This window comes from Fonticula alba (genome assembly GCF_000388065.1).
Source record: "Fonticula alba strain ATCC 38817 unplaced genomic scaffold supercont2.3, whole genome shotgun sequence".
In the NCBI taxonomy this organism is placed as follows: Eukaryota; order Rotosphaerida; family Fonticulaceae; genus Fonticula; species Fonticula alba.
Genome location: NW_009242973.1, coordinates 554876 through 569632, shown reverse-complemented (window position 1 = coordinate 569632; position 14757 = coordinate 554876). Strand labels below are relative to the sequence as shown.

General features: G+C 68.6%; 5 protein-coding genes across 5 annotated transcripts in view; 3 read left to right on the top strand and 2 right to left on the bottom strand.

Annotated features, from left to right (window-relative positions):
- Positions 1–1988, top strand: part of H696_01930 (succinate dehydrogenase [ubiquinone] flavoprotein subunit, mitochondrial) — a gene marked incomplete at both ends in the record, with an annotated part of 6126 nt that extends 4138 nt beyond the window's left edge. The window contains 2 exons of the mRNA XM_009495831.1: positions 71–235; positions 354–1988. Of these exons, the coding sequence (XP_009494106.1) occupies positions 71–235; positions 354–1988 (1800 nt within the window). The remainder of the gene's footprint in view (positions 1–70; positions 236–353) is intronic.
- Positions 1989–3286: 1298 nt separating this feature from the next.
- H696_01929 (hypothetical protein) lies at positions 3287–4946 on the top strand. Its single transcript, XM_009495830.1, has 6 exons — positions 3287–3391; positions 3677–3957; positions 4149–4201; positions 4295–4403; positions 4548–4634; positions 4752–4946. The coding sequence occupies exons 1-6, from the start codon at positions 3308–3310 to the stop codon at positions 4852–4854; spliced, it is 717 nt and encodes a 238-aa protein (XP_009494105.1). The 5' UTR covers positions 3287–3307; the 3' UTR covers positions 4855–4946.
- A 59-nt stretch (positions 4947–5005) lies between these two features.
- Positions 5006–6739, bottom strand: H696_01928 (hypothetical protein; the record flags this gene model as incomplete). The annotated part of the gene is made up of 2 exons (XM_009495829.1): positions 5006–5246; positions 5450–6739. The coding sequence occupies 2 exons, from the start codon at positions 6737–6739 to the stop codon at positions 5103–5105; spliced, it is 1434 nt and encodes a 477-aa protein (XP_009494104.1). The 3' UTR covers positions 5006–5102.
- A 638-nt stretch (positions 6740–7377) lies between these two features.
- On the top strand, positions 7378–8726 carry H696_01927 (hypothetical protein). The gene is made up of 2 exons (XM_009495828.1): positions 7378–8254; positions 8447–8726. The coding sequence occupies exons 1-2, from the start codon at positions 7425–7427 to the stop codon at positions 8670–8672; spliced, it is 1056 nt and encodes a 351-aa protein (XP_009494103.1). The 5' UTR covers positions 7378–7424; the 3' UTR covers positions 8673–8726.
- A 1273-nt stretch (positions 8727–9999) lies between these two features.
- On the bottom strand, positions 10000–14534 carry H696_01926 (hypothetical protein). Its single transcript, XM_009495827.1, has 11 exons — positions 14495–14534; positions 14005–14348; positions 13758–13815; positions 13544–13608; positions 13337–13405; positions 12884–13166; positions 12648–12733; positions 12324–12406; positions 12118–12183; positions 11678–11990; positions 10000–11402 (listed from the first exon to the last, which is right to left on the bottom strand). Exons 2-11 carry the CDS (start codon positions 14255–14257, stop codon positions 10462–10464), a joined length of 2217 nt encoding a protein of 738 aa, XP_009494102.1. The 5' UTR covers positions 14258–14348; positions 14495–14534; the 3' UTR covers positions 10000–10461.
- Positions 14535–14757: the final 223 nt, after the last annotated feature.

Genomic DNA, 14757 nt, shown 5'->3' with positions numbered 1-14757 from the left:
CTCTCCCTCTCCCTCCGCCATCTCTTTGCTCCATCCCCTCATATGCGCGCGCACACACGCACACACACAGCACGTCGCCGGTGACTACAAGGTCATCGACCACGAGTATGACGCCGTCGTCGTCGGTGCCGGTGGTGCCGGTCTCCGCGCTGCCTTCGGTCTGGCCGAGGGCGGTCACCGCGTTGCCTGCATCACCAAGCTCTTCCCCACCCGCTCGCACACTGTTGCCGCCCAGGTACGAACATCCCTCTCCCCTCCACCCTCCGCGCCCCCTCCCCCCCCCCCACTCCCGTGGGCCCTTTACTCATTCTCCCCCCCTCCCCCGTCACACACACACACACACACACATCCAGGGTGGTGTCAACGCCGCTCTCGGCAACATGACCGAGGATGACTGGCGCTGGCACATGTACGACACCGTCAAGGGGTCCGACTGGCTCGGTGACCAGGACGCCATCCACTACATGTGCAAGGAGGCCCCGAACACCGTGATCGAGCTCGAGCACTACGGTGTCCCCTTCTCCCGCACCCCGGAGGGCAAGATCTACCAGCGCGCTTTCGGCGGGCAGAGCCTCAACTTCGGCAAGGGGTCCCAGGCGTACCGCTGCTGCGCGGTGGCCGATCGCACCGGGCATGCCATCCTCCACACCCTCTACGGCCAGGCCGTCAAGCACAACACCAAGTTCTTCATCGAGTACTTCGCCCTGGACCTGATCATGGACGACTCCGGCGCCTGCATCGGTGTCATCGCCATGAACATGGAGGACGGCAGCCTGCACCGCTTCCGCGCCAACAACACCGTCCTGGCCACCGGTGGCTACGGGCGTGCCTACTTCTCCTGCACCTCGGCCCACACCTGCACCGGTGATGGTGGTGGTATGGTCACCCGCGCTGGCCTGCCCCTGCAGGACCAGGAGTTTGTCCAGTTCCACCCGACCGGTATCTACCGCGCCGGGTGCCTCATCACCGAGGGTTCCCGCGGTGAGGGTGGCTACCTGACCAACTCCCTGGGTGAGCGCTTCATGGAGCGCTATGCCCCCACCGCCAAGGATCTGGCCTCGCGCGATGTTGTCTCCCGCGCCATGACCATCGAGATCCGCGAGGGTCGCGGTGTCGGCCCCAACAAGGACCACATCCACCTGAACCTGCACCACCTGCCGAAGGAGCTGCTGGCCGAGCGCCTGCCGGGTATTTCCGAGACCGCGGCCATTTTCGCCGGTGTCGACGTCACCAAGGAGCCGATTCCCGTCCTGCCGACCGTGCACTACAACATGGGTGGCATTCCCACCAACTACCACGGCCAGGTGATCAACAACAAGGACGGCAAGGACACCGTCGTGCCCGGCCTCTATGCCGCCGGTGAGGCGGCCTGCGTGTCCGTGCACGGTGCCAACCGTCTGGGTGCCAACTCCCTGCTGGACATCGTGGTCTTCGGTCGTGCTTGTGCCCTGCACATTCGCGACAACCACAAGCCCGGCGAGGCGCTGTCTCCCCTGCCGGACACCGCCGGCGAGGCCTCCATCGCCAACCTGGACCACCTCCGCTTCAAGGAGGGCACCCTCTCGACCGCCGAGATCCGTGGCAACATGCAGCGCACCATGCAGCTGGATGCCGGTGTCTTCCGCACCCAGGAGACCCTGGCCGAGGGTTGCGAGCGCATGGACGAGATCAACACCACCCTCAAGGACGTCTACATCAAGGACAAGGGTGTCGTCTGGAACACCGACCTGATCGAGACCCTGGAGCTGCAGAACCTCATGCTCAACGCCGTGCAGACCATCTACGCCGCCCGCGAGCGCAAGGAGTCCCGCGGTGCCCACGCCCGCGAGGACTTCCCCGAGCGTGACGACGCCAACTGGATCAAGCACACTCTCTCCTACACTTGCCCCACCACCGGCAAGACCAAGATCTGGTACCGCGATGTCACCAAGACCACCCTCGACGAGGAGGAGTGCAAGCCCGTGCCCCCGGTCAAGCGTGTCTACTAAGCGGTCTGTCTGTGTGCCTGGGCGCAAATTCACTTCCCTCGCTGTGGTCCCCTAGTGTGCCTGGCGGCCCTTCTCTTCCCCCCCCCCCCTCCCCCCCGCATTCGGGACAAGGGGGTGGCCGAATGCCGGGGCGGGGCTGCTAAAGGCGGGGCGAGAGGGGAGCGAGGTGGGATGGTGTGTCGCGTGCAGGGGCCCGGCGCGGGTCCGCGCGCGCGCGCGCGTGTGTGTGTGTGTGTGTGTATGATGCGTGCATGTTCATGTGCGTGGCCAGGGGCCGGGGCGCCTTACCCCGCCGCCGCCGCCGCCGCCGCCACCACCACCACCACCAGGCCCCTATCGCCGCCTTTCCCCTCATATCGCCCCCCTCCCGCTCCCGCTCCCGCTCCCCTTCATCATTCCCCTCAAACGCCGAAGTCCCACCAGCGAGAGGAGACGGCGCAAGGGTTGTGCGCCTCTCCGTGTGTGCCCCTCCCTTCTCCCTCCCTCCTCTCCATGCGCGCGCGCGCGCGGCTTCCTCATTTCAGCTCGGCTGCGGCCTTCTCCTCCCCCCGTTACCTGCCTTCCCCTCCCCCCTTGTACCATCTGCGCTGTGGCACCACAAACAAGAAAAACTCCAAAGAATCCACACCATTTCCCCCGTGTGCAGGCACATGCGCACTGCGCCTGCGCGTCGCCCTCGCCGCCTCCTGGGCGGGGCCATTCCCGTGGGTCCTTTTGTTCGAGCAGCGACAAGCGGCCGACGCACAGACATCGGGGGCAGCAGGGCGGGCAGGCGCCAACGGCAGGGGTGGGGGGGGGTGCGGGGGGGGGGGGGGGGGGGGGGGGGGGGGGGGGGGGGCGAGCCCTGTGTGTGGCGTCGGGCGTGGGTAGGTGCGCGGGGGCATGGCGATGGGCCCATCACGTGTGCGCCCCAAGCCGAGGTGACTTGCTCGGCCGACAACACATCGACAGTGCAGCTCCCGGCGGTGGCGGCGACTAGCCACCGGAGGGGGGGCCCCCCGCCAACTCCCCCCCGATGGTCGGGTCTCGTTTGTCCGTCTCATCGCCCCCTGCTCTGGGGGAACGGGGAGGGCTGAGGCCGCGCGCGCGCCCCAAGCCTGTGGGTGCCTGGTGTCCGGTGGAGGGGGGGGGGGGACGGGGGACGGGGGGAGGCCACTGTCCTGAAGGACAGATCCTGGTCGGAGGGGCAATGGAGAGAGTGCCCCAGGTCTTCGGCCACCGGGCTGGGCGCGCGACCTTGGGGCTGGGGCCGCACCGAGACGTCCCGCATCCCACCTGCCTTCGCCTCTTCCGTCCCCCTCCCACCCCCCCCGCCCACCATGACCTCCCCCACCGTCCTCATCATCGGCTGCCAGGGCGCCCTTGGCAAGGCCTGCGTCGAGACCTTCCAGACCGCTGGCTACGTACGTCTCCCTTCCTCTTGTTCCTCCACGTCTCTCTCTCTCTCTCTCTCTCTCCCTCTCCCTCCCACTTCCTCCCACTCCCTCCCACTTCCTCCCACTTCCTCCCACTCCCTCCCACTTCCTCCCACTCCCTCCCTCCCTCCCTCCCTCCCCCCCTCTCTCTCTCCCATGCGGCCGTCCGGGCGCCCGGCCTCCGTGCTGGCCCCCGTGCCGGGGCTTCACCCGATCACTGACCCTGCCCGATTGCCCCTCTCCTTCGGTCCCCTGCCCACCGGTCGCATGCAGGACATCACCCAGGTCAGCCGCGCCGAGACGGCCTCCGTCGATGGCAAGCACATCATCGTGGCCTCGGCCGCCACCAACTCCGTGGAGGCCATGCTCGAGGCCATCCCGGCCGCCTTCCGCGAGAAGGACCTCTACGACGTGATCATCTGCCCGGCCGGCGGCTGGGTCGGCGGCTCGGTGGCTGACCCGGTGGCTTTCGCCAAGGGCGTCGATGCCTCTGTCAGCCAGAGCATCGTCAGCAGTGCCGTGGCCGCCGCCATCGCCGGCAGCAGCCTGAAGGCGTATGTGTGGCCCAGGCCTCCGCGCCGCGCTCCATCTCCCCCCGCTCCCCATCCGCCCGCCCGCTGGGCGATTGGGCTGGACTTGCACACTGACATCCTCCCTCACCGCCCCGGCCCGCCCTGCTCTGTGATTTCACCTGTTTGCTCCGCGCGCCTCCGGGACTCTCCTCCTCCTCCTCCTCCTCCTCCAGCAACGGTATCCTTGCCCTGGTGGGCTCTGCTGGTGCCCTTGGGCCGACTGCCGGTGCGTCCCTCCCCGCAGCATGTCCCCGGCCTACCCTTGCGACATCTGACGATCCCCCGCCCTCCCCTCCGCTCCCCACCGGCTCGTACGCAGGCTTCATGGGTTACGGTCTTGCCAAGGCCGCCGTCCACCACCTGGTGACTTCCCTCGGCCAGGCTGACTCTGGCATGCCTGCCGACTCCATTGCCGTGGGCTTCCTCCCGTACGTCTGGCCACCTGCATGCCTGCCGCTTCTTCCCTCCCTCCCTCCCTCTCCCCCCTCTCTCTCTCTCTCTCTCCCTCTCCCTCCCTCCCTGTTGCGTCGGTCGCTGACGCTCCCCCCTTCGCGTCCCCTTTGCCCCCACAGCAACACCCTCGACACCCCTAGCAACCGCAGCTGGGCCGCCGCCGACACCGACTTCTCCTCCTGGAACCCGATCACCGTCATCCCCGAGTGCGTGCTCCCCCCTCCCCCTCGCTTCATGCCCTCTCCCCCGTGGTGCCGCTCCGTCTGACTTTCGTGTCGCCCTTCCCCCCCCCCCCCCCCCGCCCCTCCACCGGACTCACCCAGGGCGGTTATCGCCTGGGCCAAGGGCACCGAGGAGCGCCCCGCCAGCGGCGCCATCTTCAACGTCAAGACCGTCGCCGGCAAGACCAGCTTCGTCAAGCTCTGAGCCACTTGGACTGGTGTGCCTCTGGCGCCCCCCCCCTCCCCCTCCCTGCGCGCTCTCACCTCGATGTACAATATACACCGTCCACATGCACACCATGCACCTCGTCTGTGCTGCCCCTCCCCCCCCATCCCCACCACTGCGGGCACTTGGCCATATTCTTGGAGAGGTGGATTGGCCGCACAGGATGGCACACTTCCGTGGCCCTCCCGCCCCTCCCCCCCCGTCGGCTCCATGTATATTGGCCCGGTCTAGAGGGCCAGCTTTTTGGCAACCTGTTCCCGGAGCTTCTGCGCAGGCTCCAGCTCCCAACCGGCCTGGCGGCCGCCAGAAAGCTCGGTCACCGCGATATACATGCCAGCCATGCGGAAGGAGGCGCGCAGCGCCTCGGCCGTCTACATTGCGGTCGTTCCATACGAGGGAGAGAGAGAGAGAGAGAAAGAAAGGGGGAGTGGCGGTGGGGTAAAGGTCAGCTCGGGAGGGGGGGGGGGAGGGTGGCATATACATGGGGACCGGGCGGGTGAAGGCCCAGGAGGCTCTCCGCCCTCTCCCCACCGCACGCGTGTGCACGATGGATGAAAGACGACCGACAACGTACGGCGTCGGTGTTCAGCTCGGAGGGCGTCGCCAGCACCTCGCGAAGGAGTTCCATCTCGGCCAGGAACACCAAAGACAAGGTGTAGTTGGAGTTGCGGATGTACTGCAACGGGCCGAGATCCAGGGCAGGGCTGCGATGTTCGGCCCCGGTCAGCGGCCGGACACCGTACGGCAGGGGGATGCACGTGCGCGCGTCGTAATCGTGGACCCGGTGCAGGGCGCGCAGGTACTTGGTCCCCTGGGCCACACGCCCGGCCAGCCAGCTGGGCGCCTGCTCCATCAGGCCGCCCTGCTCCTTCAAGGCACCCTCGATGATGTTGGCCACATAGAAGGAGAAGGCACCCACACGCCAGAGAAGGACCTCGGCCAGCTCGGCGCCCAGCAGGAGACGCAGGCCCAGGGCCAGACGGTGCTCGGCCTGCGCGTATTGGCGTTCGGCGTGAGCCCAGGCAGCGTCGCCATCGGCCTCGGGGCTGGCATCAGCCTTGGAGTCGCCACCGGCATCAGCCTTGGAGTTGGTGTTGGAGTCGGCACCGGCACCGGCACCGGCATCGGCATCGGCACCGGCATCGGCATCGGCACCGGCATCGGTATTGGATTCAACCTTGTCCTCGGTCGCGGCCCGGGTGCCAGCCTCGGCGTTGGCTCCGGTCCCAGTCCCGGTGTCGACTTCAGTCGCAGCCTTGGTGCCAGTCCCAGCGTCAGCCTTGGCCTCAGCCTCATCCTCGGCCGTCACCGCCAGGCTGAAAGCCTCGCACACCGCGATGCTGGTCCCGAGCAGATCAAACAGAGCCGGCGCCCGACGTGCGAAGAAGTCCAATCCCCGAGCAAGATCCTTCTCGATGGCGTCACCCCCGGCAAGTAGGAGCTCCTCCTCGGTGGGCCAGCTGTTCTTCACCAGACCGAGGAACCAGCGGGCCAACGGCGAGTCGGCAATGCCGCCAATCTCCACCAGGCTGCCGGCCTGCCGACGGAGCCACAGCTGCGGGGTCAAATCCGGCACCGGGGTCCGAGGCCGAGCCTTGCGTAGCAGAGCATGCACCGTGGTCGTGAGGCGCTTCTCCTCGGCAGTCAGATCGGTCAGGCGTTTTGGCAGCGTGGCCAGAGGCTTGCGCGAGGCTGGCACACGCAGGCCGCTGCAGATGTGCCGAGGGCGGGGGGTATTGTCCTCGGCGATGGCTGTGTCATCACCGCCAGCAGGGGCACTGGCAGCCGCAGCGGCGGGGGTCGCGTCGACGGGGGGGACAGGAGAGGGAGTCTCGCCATCAGCGGGACGGTCAGGATCAGACATCGCTAGGCTTTGTTGAGGGAGGGAGGGAGGGAGGGAGGGAGAGGGGAGGCGTGCGCGTGTATGTTTAAATGGCCGTGGTGATGGATGGGCAGAGAGAGAGAGAGAGAGAGAGAGGGAGGGGAGGAGGGGGGGAGGCAGCTAGATGACCGTGCGGCCCCCGCGGCGGGTCCTTGCCATGAGCAGCCCGCACTTGGGTGGCGTCCAGAGGGGCAGGGGCCCAAGATCGCACTCCTCCTTGGACCCCGGCCGTTGGTCAAGCCGCACACTGGCGGGGGATCTGAGCCGGGTGGGGGGGGGGCGAGGACCACAATGTGCGTGCGTGAAATGTGACCCACTCCCGCTGATCACGCGTCCATGTTGGAAGGATTATTTGCTCCAAGCCAATCCAACGTTGGTGGCATTCGGGCCGGCGATCGACCCGCCACCCGCCGAGGGTGCACACGGATGGCGGTCGAGAGATGGCTGGCAAGAGAGCACGGAGGCAGGCGTCTACCCCCCGTCCCCCTGGCGCACGAACTGGCCGAAGCGCGAGGTTGCTCCCTCACTCCCCCCTCGCCCTCTCGGTGGAGAAAAGGGCGCGTCCAAAGCCACCAGTGGCCAACCCAGGTGGGGGTCATCCCTTCTCTTCGCCCCCTCCCCCCCCCCCTCCCTCCGTCCCTCCCTTCCCTTCTCCACCCATTGATCAATGATCGGCCCCACGCTCTCGGGCTTGGTCGGCCATCCGATCAGCCCGGGGACCTGGGGGGCGCTGCTTCTGTCGGCGCTCTTCTTCGGGCATTATTTCTGGCTTCGGAAAACGGACCACCCCTTGATGCGGGCAGCTCGGGCTCGCCACTTGGCCTCGGCCCGGGCGCCCGGCCGCGGGCAGACCCTTCGAACGATGTCCCGGCAGCAGCGCCGACATCTGGACCGTCAGCGGCAGGAACTCCTGGCGCTGGGGCTGGTGTCGGCTGACGCCTCATACGAGCAACTCCTGTCGGCCAGCACGCGGCTCACCTCGCAGCGGGACGCGGCGATGGCGGCCCGTGCGCGCGGGGCCCCTCCCGCGCAGGCTGTGGCGCCGGGTGGCTTGGCCGGGCCGGACCGGGCGGCAGGCCCCCTGGGCGCCTTCGACCCAGCGGAGGATGTGGTGCTGCTCAGCGATGAGGACGACGAGGATGGCCTGGGGGACGAGGTCACCGATGGGGGCGTCCTCGAATCTGGCGACCGCGATGTCCGGGCAGACGCGGCGCGCCGCCGCGCTCGCGAGGAGCGAGCGCGGCGTCGAGCCCGCTTCCAAGACTCGGTGTACGATGCGTCGGTGGTCATCGCAGCCACCGGGCAGGACTCGATTGCTGTGGCCGACCGGGCCCGGTATTTGGCGCACATCCGGCGCCTGGTGGCCCAGGGCCAGGGTGTGATCCTGGTGGAAGCGGCCGCCGCTCAACTGGGTCTCGGGACTCCGGTCCTGGTGGACTTCCTGACTGAGTTGGCCCGATCAGCCGAGCTACCTGGGATCTTTGACAACCGCGGTCGGTGCGTGGGGTGTTTGTCCTTCTTGCTTTCCCTCCCTCCCTCCCTCTCTCTCTCTCTCTCTCCCTCTGTCTGCGTGTGTTCGTGTCTGTCTTCTTCCCCCCTTCCCCTCCTCGCCCTTTGCCTTTTTCGGACGCTGACATGACAACGCCTTTCCTTGCCCCGTGCCCGGCCGCTCACCCGCTCGCCCGACAGGTTCATTCACCTGCCTCCGGAGCTGCTGGGCGCTGTGCGCGACTCGATGGCCGCTCAGGGCCGGGTGTCCATCCAAGCGCTCCGGCAGGGCATCAGCCAGGCGGTGGCCCACGCGGCGGTGCCCCTGTCCCAAGCGCCCGAGTCGCCTGGCGCCGGGACACCGGATTCGGCGAGCCTCCAGGCCAGCCTCCTGCACGTTCTCCGCAACCAGCCTGCCCCTTCCTGAGACATCGGCCGTGCCCTCCTTCCCCGCACGAAATACATACCAAAGCCACCTACACCCGCACGCACGCACGCACGCACGCACGCACGCACGGGCGGATCAGGCAGGCCCTTCCGCCGCCCCCTCTCCCACCACGCTCTCCTCCTGCTTGAGATCCGGCTCCTTGATCTAGGTAGGCGCCTCCTGTTCCCCCTCCCCCCCCCCCCCCCTCCCCGTTCTGCCCAAAGAGCGTGGCACCTGTCTATCCTACAGTACATTATGTGCCCGTCTGCGCATGCGCACAAACACACACAAACACACACACACACAGACATGCATCTGCCCGTGTGTCTGTGTGAGTATCCGCATCTCGGCATGCTCACCATCCCTCGGTCCTTAAAAAAGGGCATAGACCCTCCCCCCAGCAACGGCAGCGGGAGCAGCTCGCACTCTGCACACCACATGGGATCTTCCCGGCGGGCTTTCCGATGGCATGCCGCGTTTCCGCGCGCGTCCCCCCCTCTCGGGGCCTCGGGGATATGCGCTCCGGTCGTCGTGCGGTACACGGTGCTCGGGATTGCACATTCACGCACGAACCGAACGCACCACCGGGCTGTCGATATCCGAAGCGGACTCCGACGCGTCATGGTACACCGACTCGGTGTCGGTTTCCTGGTCATCTTCCTCGTCAGAGTAGAAGCTATCCTGCGAGTGACCGCGGGCGGCGGCGGCGGCGGCGGCGGCGGCGGCCTGCTGGCGCGGGGGGTGGCGATGGTGGTGGTGCATGGCGGCCACCGCCGGGCGAGCCACATTAGCCGAGCCGCCAGCTCCCTGGCCGTACTCCACGTCGCTGTGGTCCTCATCCTCCTCCTCATCATGCTCATCATCATGCTCATCATTGCTGGCGCTGAAATCGCTCTCATGCCGGCGGCCATCCTCACCATGATGATGACCATGATGTTGGGAGTGGCTCATGCGCGTCGAGGGTGCCACCTTGAGGTGCCGGTGGTGCTGACGCTGGTGGGCCTCATGGAGATGGCCCCCATGGTCTTCCTCCTCCTCCTCCTCCTCCTCATTGTCATAGTCATCCTCCTCCTCGGGCTCGTCCGAGTACGACCCGTCGTCGTGGCTGTGATGGCCATCATCATGCGGGTGTCCGCCGGTGCGGCCGCGCGACGCGGCAGGAGCAGCGACCGATGTGCGCACGGCCGCAGCCCCGGCAGCCGAGGCCACATGCCCCGCGCCATGGGCGTACCGCCCGTGCTGCTGCTGCTGCTGCAGGTGGTGGTGGTGGCGGCTCGGGATCGTGCCGACCCGGGCGTTCTCCTCGTCGGAATACTCCTCATCCTCCTCCTCGTCCTCGTCCTCCTCCTCGTCGGAGTAGTAGCTGTCGTAGCTGTCGTAGCTGTCGTAGCCGTCGGAATGCTCGTCATGGTGACGGTGGCCATGGTGGTGGCTCTCGTTGTCATGGCCGTCCTCCTCCTCGTCGTCGTGGTCGTCCTCCGGCGAGTAGGAGGCCACCCCGCCCGGGGAAAGCGGCTGCACACCAACCGTCTCGTGGAACTGCCGTTGCTGCTGGTGGAGATCCGTCACGGCGGTCTCCTCGCGACTGAGCGACCGGGCAATGGCCTGGTGCTCCTCCGACAGGGCGGGGTGGTGGTGCGCGGCGGGGGGCTGCTGCCCGGCGGCCGGGGCGTCGCGGCGGGTGCCGGATCCGCCGGCCAGCGGGCCGCTGCTGATGCGCCTGTGCGCGACACGACCGGTCGCGGCGGCGGGTGCCCCGCACACGTGTGGGCACAGCATGGTCTGGCTGTCAGTGGCCGTCGGCGAAGTGTGTTGTTTGCGCCCGTATGGCGGCCCTCCCCCCTGGCACCCCCCATGCCATGTATCCTAGGCCGGGCGTCACCCCGCTCGCGGTGAGGGCCTCTCTCGGCCTGCTCCTGCGCGCCCCTTCTGGCTCCCTCCTCGCCGCGAGGTGTGCTGCCCGTCCCCGCTGCTGCATGGCCAGCCCTGTTTGGCGGGCTCGATGCGGGCAGCGGGACGCTCTCCCTCTCCCCCCGGGGACGCACCGGAATAGTCCCCGCATGCCGGACTTCTTCTTGTCGGCCTTCTTGGCGGCATCGGCCGCGGCGTCAGCGGCACCGGCCTGTTGGGACAGGGGACTGGGACCGGCCGAGCGGCGACGGGTGACCGAGCGCGCGCGCTCCACCGCCACCAGGCCCGGGCTGAGGGGCGGCGGCAGCGTGGCGGCGGTCTTGGCGCCGGACCCCGAGGCGTCGTCGGCATCCAGCGGCCGGGAGAAGGGCGACAGGGTCCCGAGAAGCCAGGGCGAGGGCGGGGTGGCCCCGGCGCCGGCCCCGGCGGCCGGAGTTAGAGTGGCGGGCCCGCGCCCGGCCCAGAAGCAGTCCGCGCACAAATCCGTGCCCGTGGTCTCGACTGCCTGGCCGGCCGACACGGTGCGGCTCTCGGGGGCCTTGTCGCCGGCAGCCCCGGGGCCGGTGGCCGCCGTGCCGCCACCGGGGGCCGCGGCCTGGTCGCCGGTGGACCGGCTCCTGCCCCCGCCAAAGCGCAAGCTCAACTTGCGCTTGGAATCGGTGGCCGGCCCGGCCGACGAGCCGGGCGCCGGCGAAGTGCCGTCGTGCGAAGCCCCGCGCGAGCTCGGCGGCGACAAGCTATGGGGCTTTGCCAGTTCATACAGAAGCCCCTGGATGGGGCTGGCACTGCAGGCGGCGCAGATGGTTCCCTCGTGGGTAACTACGAGCGATGTATATGTATGCATGTATGTGTGTGTGTGTGTGTTCGTGTGTGTGAATAGCTGCATGTGCGTCTCCAAGATGGGACCCAAATGTCGGCGAAAGTCCCTGCGCCCAGGAGAAGCAGAAGGTGGCCCCCCCCCCGCCCCCCTCTGCCCTGCGTGGCGCCCCGGTGCCCTTCCTCCCTCACGTCATCGCTCTCCATGCCGGAGCGGTGGCAGAAGGGGGGCGGTGCACCGCCACAGCCAGGCCGCCCGTCGTGTGTCGAGCACGCACCCCGCTCCGCCGCGTCAATGCGCTCCATCATGCGGAAGGCCCGCAGGATGGGCGGCAGCCCCGGCGGATCGGGCAGCTCCAGCTCGAACTCCTCGACCAAGTTGTCGGGCAGGTTCTTGTCGCGCTTGCGGCTCCGGCTCTTGGCCATCTTCCGGAGGTGCTCCACTCCGCCAATGATGTAGTCCGCCAGCTGGGTGGCCGACACCTCCTCCGGGTCGCCAGCGCGCCGGCCGAGGATGATGGACCCGCTCTGGTCGACGGCCGGCTGGTCGGCGGCGTTGGGATTGCCGGTGGCCGCCACCAAAAGAAGGCGCTGTGGGTGGGCGAGCCCGGACCGAAGCCGCGGCCCGGGAGAGCATGGCACGGTGGGAGAGAGGGGGGGGGGCATTAGCGTTTGGCAGCTCCTCGCAAGGCGGGCGCCGGTGTCCAGGGCCACGAACCTTCGCCTGGACTTTGGCCTGGCCCGGCATCAGCAGGCGATACCGGTAGTCCGGGTGCTCGATCAGCTGCGCGGCATTCGGCAGGCAGAGGGGGAGCGGATCGGAATCGGGAGCGTGGGCGAGGCCGGGACCAGGCAATGCGCGTGTCAGTGGGGGTGGCGCTCATGTGGACGGCACATTGTGAGGGGCACCCCTCGTCGGCGTACCTGATGCAGGGTTTCCAGCAGGAAGGTGATGTGGTCGACGGTGAGCATGCGCTTGCCCGTGGTGTCGAGCGTGTCGGCGACCACTGGATGTAGGCGTGGGCGCGTGCGAGTCCCCATGTGTGGTGAAGGAGGGAGGTGTCAATCATCCGGCCGCCGGGGGGGGGGGGGGTGTCGGCATTGTGTGTGCCTGTGTGCTCGGCCTGCCGTTTGCCTCCCCCGCCGCGTCTTGAGGGGGGGGGGGGGCGCACAGCCCCTGCCATCCGAGGCATGAACAAGGCCCATATATGCGTCTGTGTGTGCGTGTGTGTCTGCATGTACACGCACCTTCCAGCTTCTTGCGGAAGCGGATGCGACTCATGAAGGCCAGCGCGATCAGGCCGCTTCGCAGCTCGCAATGTTGCTGATACTCCCTGGGGCGAGTGGGTCCGGGGAAGCGGGGAAGCGGGGAAGCGGGGAAGCGGGGAAGGAGGAGGGGGCGGGGGGGTGTCCCGGTCAGTCACAGGGGCTTGCGCAAAGTCCCCCGCCCGGGGACCGGTCCTCGAGAGGCAAGACCCACGCACAGGTCCAGGAGGGAGAACACGCGATCGGTGACGCGCCCGGCCGCGGCATTCAGCTCGGTGTCCTTCTCGGAGACAGCGGCGTCGGTGACGCTCGCCGGGTCGGCCGGCGGGGTGGGCTTGGCGTAGGGGCTCTCCTGCAGGCCCTGGGCCACCCAGTCCCGGGCGGAGCGCATCGCCTGGCGGACCATCTTCTCGAGGTCACCCTTGCGCATGCGCGCGCCGGAGGTCTCCTTCCGGTAGGCGCGCGCGCTGCGCACCAGGCGATCGCCGTCAAGGAAGGAGACTGTGGCAGCAAGTGCGCGGCGGCACGGAGGTGGGCCGGGGCCGGGGTGGGAGGTGTGGCACGCGGCGGCGTGGGCATGGTCAGGTACCGGGGGGATGGTAATGGCGAGGGGGGGCGGGGGGCGGGCGCGGGCGTGGGCGAGGGCGCAGCAGTGTCCTCTTCGCACGCACAGCCATACTGACGCGAGTCGCGCAGGATGTACTTGGCAGTCCGGACAAAGGCCGGGGCCGGGGGGTTATCTGGCGTCGGAGGGGGCACGGCCGAGTCAGCATGATGTGTGTGTGTGTGTGTGTATGTGCGGCACTTTTGCCAGGGGCCGCAGGGCATCTGGGTGCGGGGGAACACCCGATGCCACTGCGCCGGGCCCGGGGGCATACCAAAAGACGAGTACCGCTCGAGCGGAATGCGCGGGTCAAACCAGGAGGTCGACTGGAGCGAGGAGCTGGATGTTGTGCCGGGCGGCCGGGCGGCCGGCCGCAGGGTGCGAGCGCCGGCCCACCGGGGCATTCGGCGATGGTCAGGCTCGGCTGGCAGGTCGGGTGTGGCCGCGGAATGTGACGGAGTCGATGGCGCCGCGGCGTGTGTGCGCACCTGCTGAAGTACCTCCGACCGGAGGGGTCCTTTTCCATGGTCCAGCCGCTGGAGAGGCCTTGGCGCGATGGCGGTTAGTCCATTGGCACGGGCTGAGGGGGCGCCCGCCCGCGTGGGAGTGCGCGCCGGCGCCGCGCGGCCCCGGCCCGCCCCGGTGCTGTGTTGGCAGCATCGAGTTGGACAGGGTGTGTGTGTGTGGGGGGGGGGGCGGGGGGGCGGGGAGAGAAGGGCGGGCATAGGGCCGTACCCGAGTGGAGGACTGGGGGTGCGGCGCCGAAGTCCGCCGGGTCGGCGAACTTCTGGCTTCCGGCGTGGCGCTGGGACTCCGGCGACCCGGTGGCCGATTGGCGTCCGTCCTCCGGGTCCTCGTTGTGCATGAAGGGCGAAGAGCCCTGGAACGTCGGCAGACCCGGGCGGTAGGGGAGCTGGTGCCGGGAGGAGGCGGCTGAGGAGGCCCCGGTGCCGCCGCCATAGACGGCATGCCCAGTGGCAGTGGACATGGCTGGGAGCACGCGCGCGCGCACGCGAGAGGGGGCGTAGCGGTGGGGAAGGAGCGGCGGCCGAGGCGCAGGGGGTCCTCGATGCTGGGTACTGGAGGTGGTCCGCGAGAGCAGGATGCCCGAGGGTGTGAGTGTGTGTGTGCGTGTGTGTGTGTGTGTGTGTGTGTGTGTGACGGCGAAGGGGAGAGGAGGGGAGGGGCAAGCGCGGTGTATCCAGAAGGTGTGGGGGGCACAAACACGGCAGGAGGAGGGAGAGGGGAGAGGGTGTGTGTGTGTGTGTGTGTGGCTGCTGGATGGTGGATGCCGAGGGCGCCTGGGTGCGCCCTTGCGCAAGGTGGGGGACATAAATGTGTGCCATCAGCTCCCGACAGAGTGCACGCCACCCGGGGCGTCCCCGGGGCGCCCGGGGGCTGGCCTCTCTGCCGTCCGCGAGCAGTCCCCTGGCCGTGGGACCGCGGCGAGGAGCCAACGAGCGCCCCCAAGCCCGTGCGTGAATCCCC

Excerpts from the sequence above, each read along its gene's own strand:
- H696_01929 (XM_009495830.1), top strand. The coding sequence starts at position 3,308 with ATGACCTCCCCCACCGTCCTCATCATCGGCTGCCAGGGCGCCCTTGGC. Across the intron at positions 4,202-4,294 it reads TGCCCTTGGGCCGACTGCCG|GCTTCATGGGTTACGGTCTT; the intron begins GTGCGTCCCTCC and ends GCTCGTACGCAG. Across the intron at positions 4,635-4,751 it reads CCGATCACCGTCATCCCCGA|GGCGGTTATCGCCTGGGCCA; the intron begins GTGCGTGCTCCC and ends GGACTCACCCAG.
- H696_01927 (XM_009495828.1), top strand. The coding sequence starts at position 7,425 with ATGATCGGCCCCACGCTCTCGGGCTTGGTCGGCCATCCGATCAGCCCG. Across the intron at positions 8,255-8,446 it reads ATCTTTGACAACCGCGGTCG|GTTCATTCACCTGCCTCCGG; the intron begins GTGCGTGGGGTG and ends CTCGCCCGACAG.
- H696_01926 (XM_009495827.1), bottom strand. The coding sequence starts at position 14,257 with ATGTCCACTGCCACTGGGCATGCCGTCTATGGCGGCGGCACCGGGGCC. Across the intron at positions 13,406-13,543 it reads CGAGCGGTACTCGTCTTTTG|ATAACCCCCCGGCCCCGGCC; the intron begins GTATGCCCCCGG and ends CTCCGACGCCAG. Across the intron at positions 12,734-12,883 it reads GTGTTCTCCCTCCTGGACCT|GGAGTATCAGCAACATTGCG; the intron begins GTGCGTGGGTCT and ends CACTCGCCCCAG.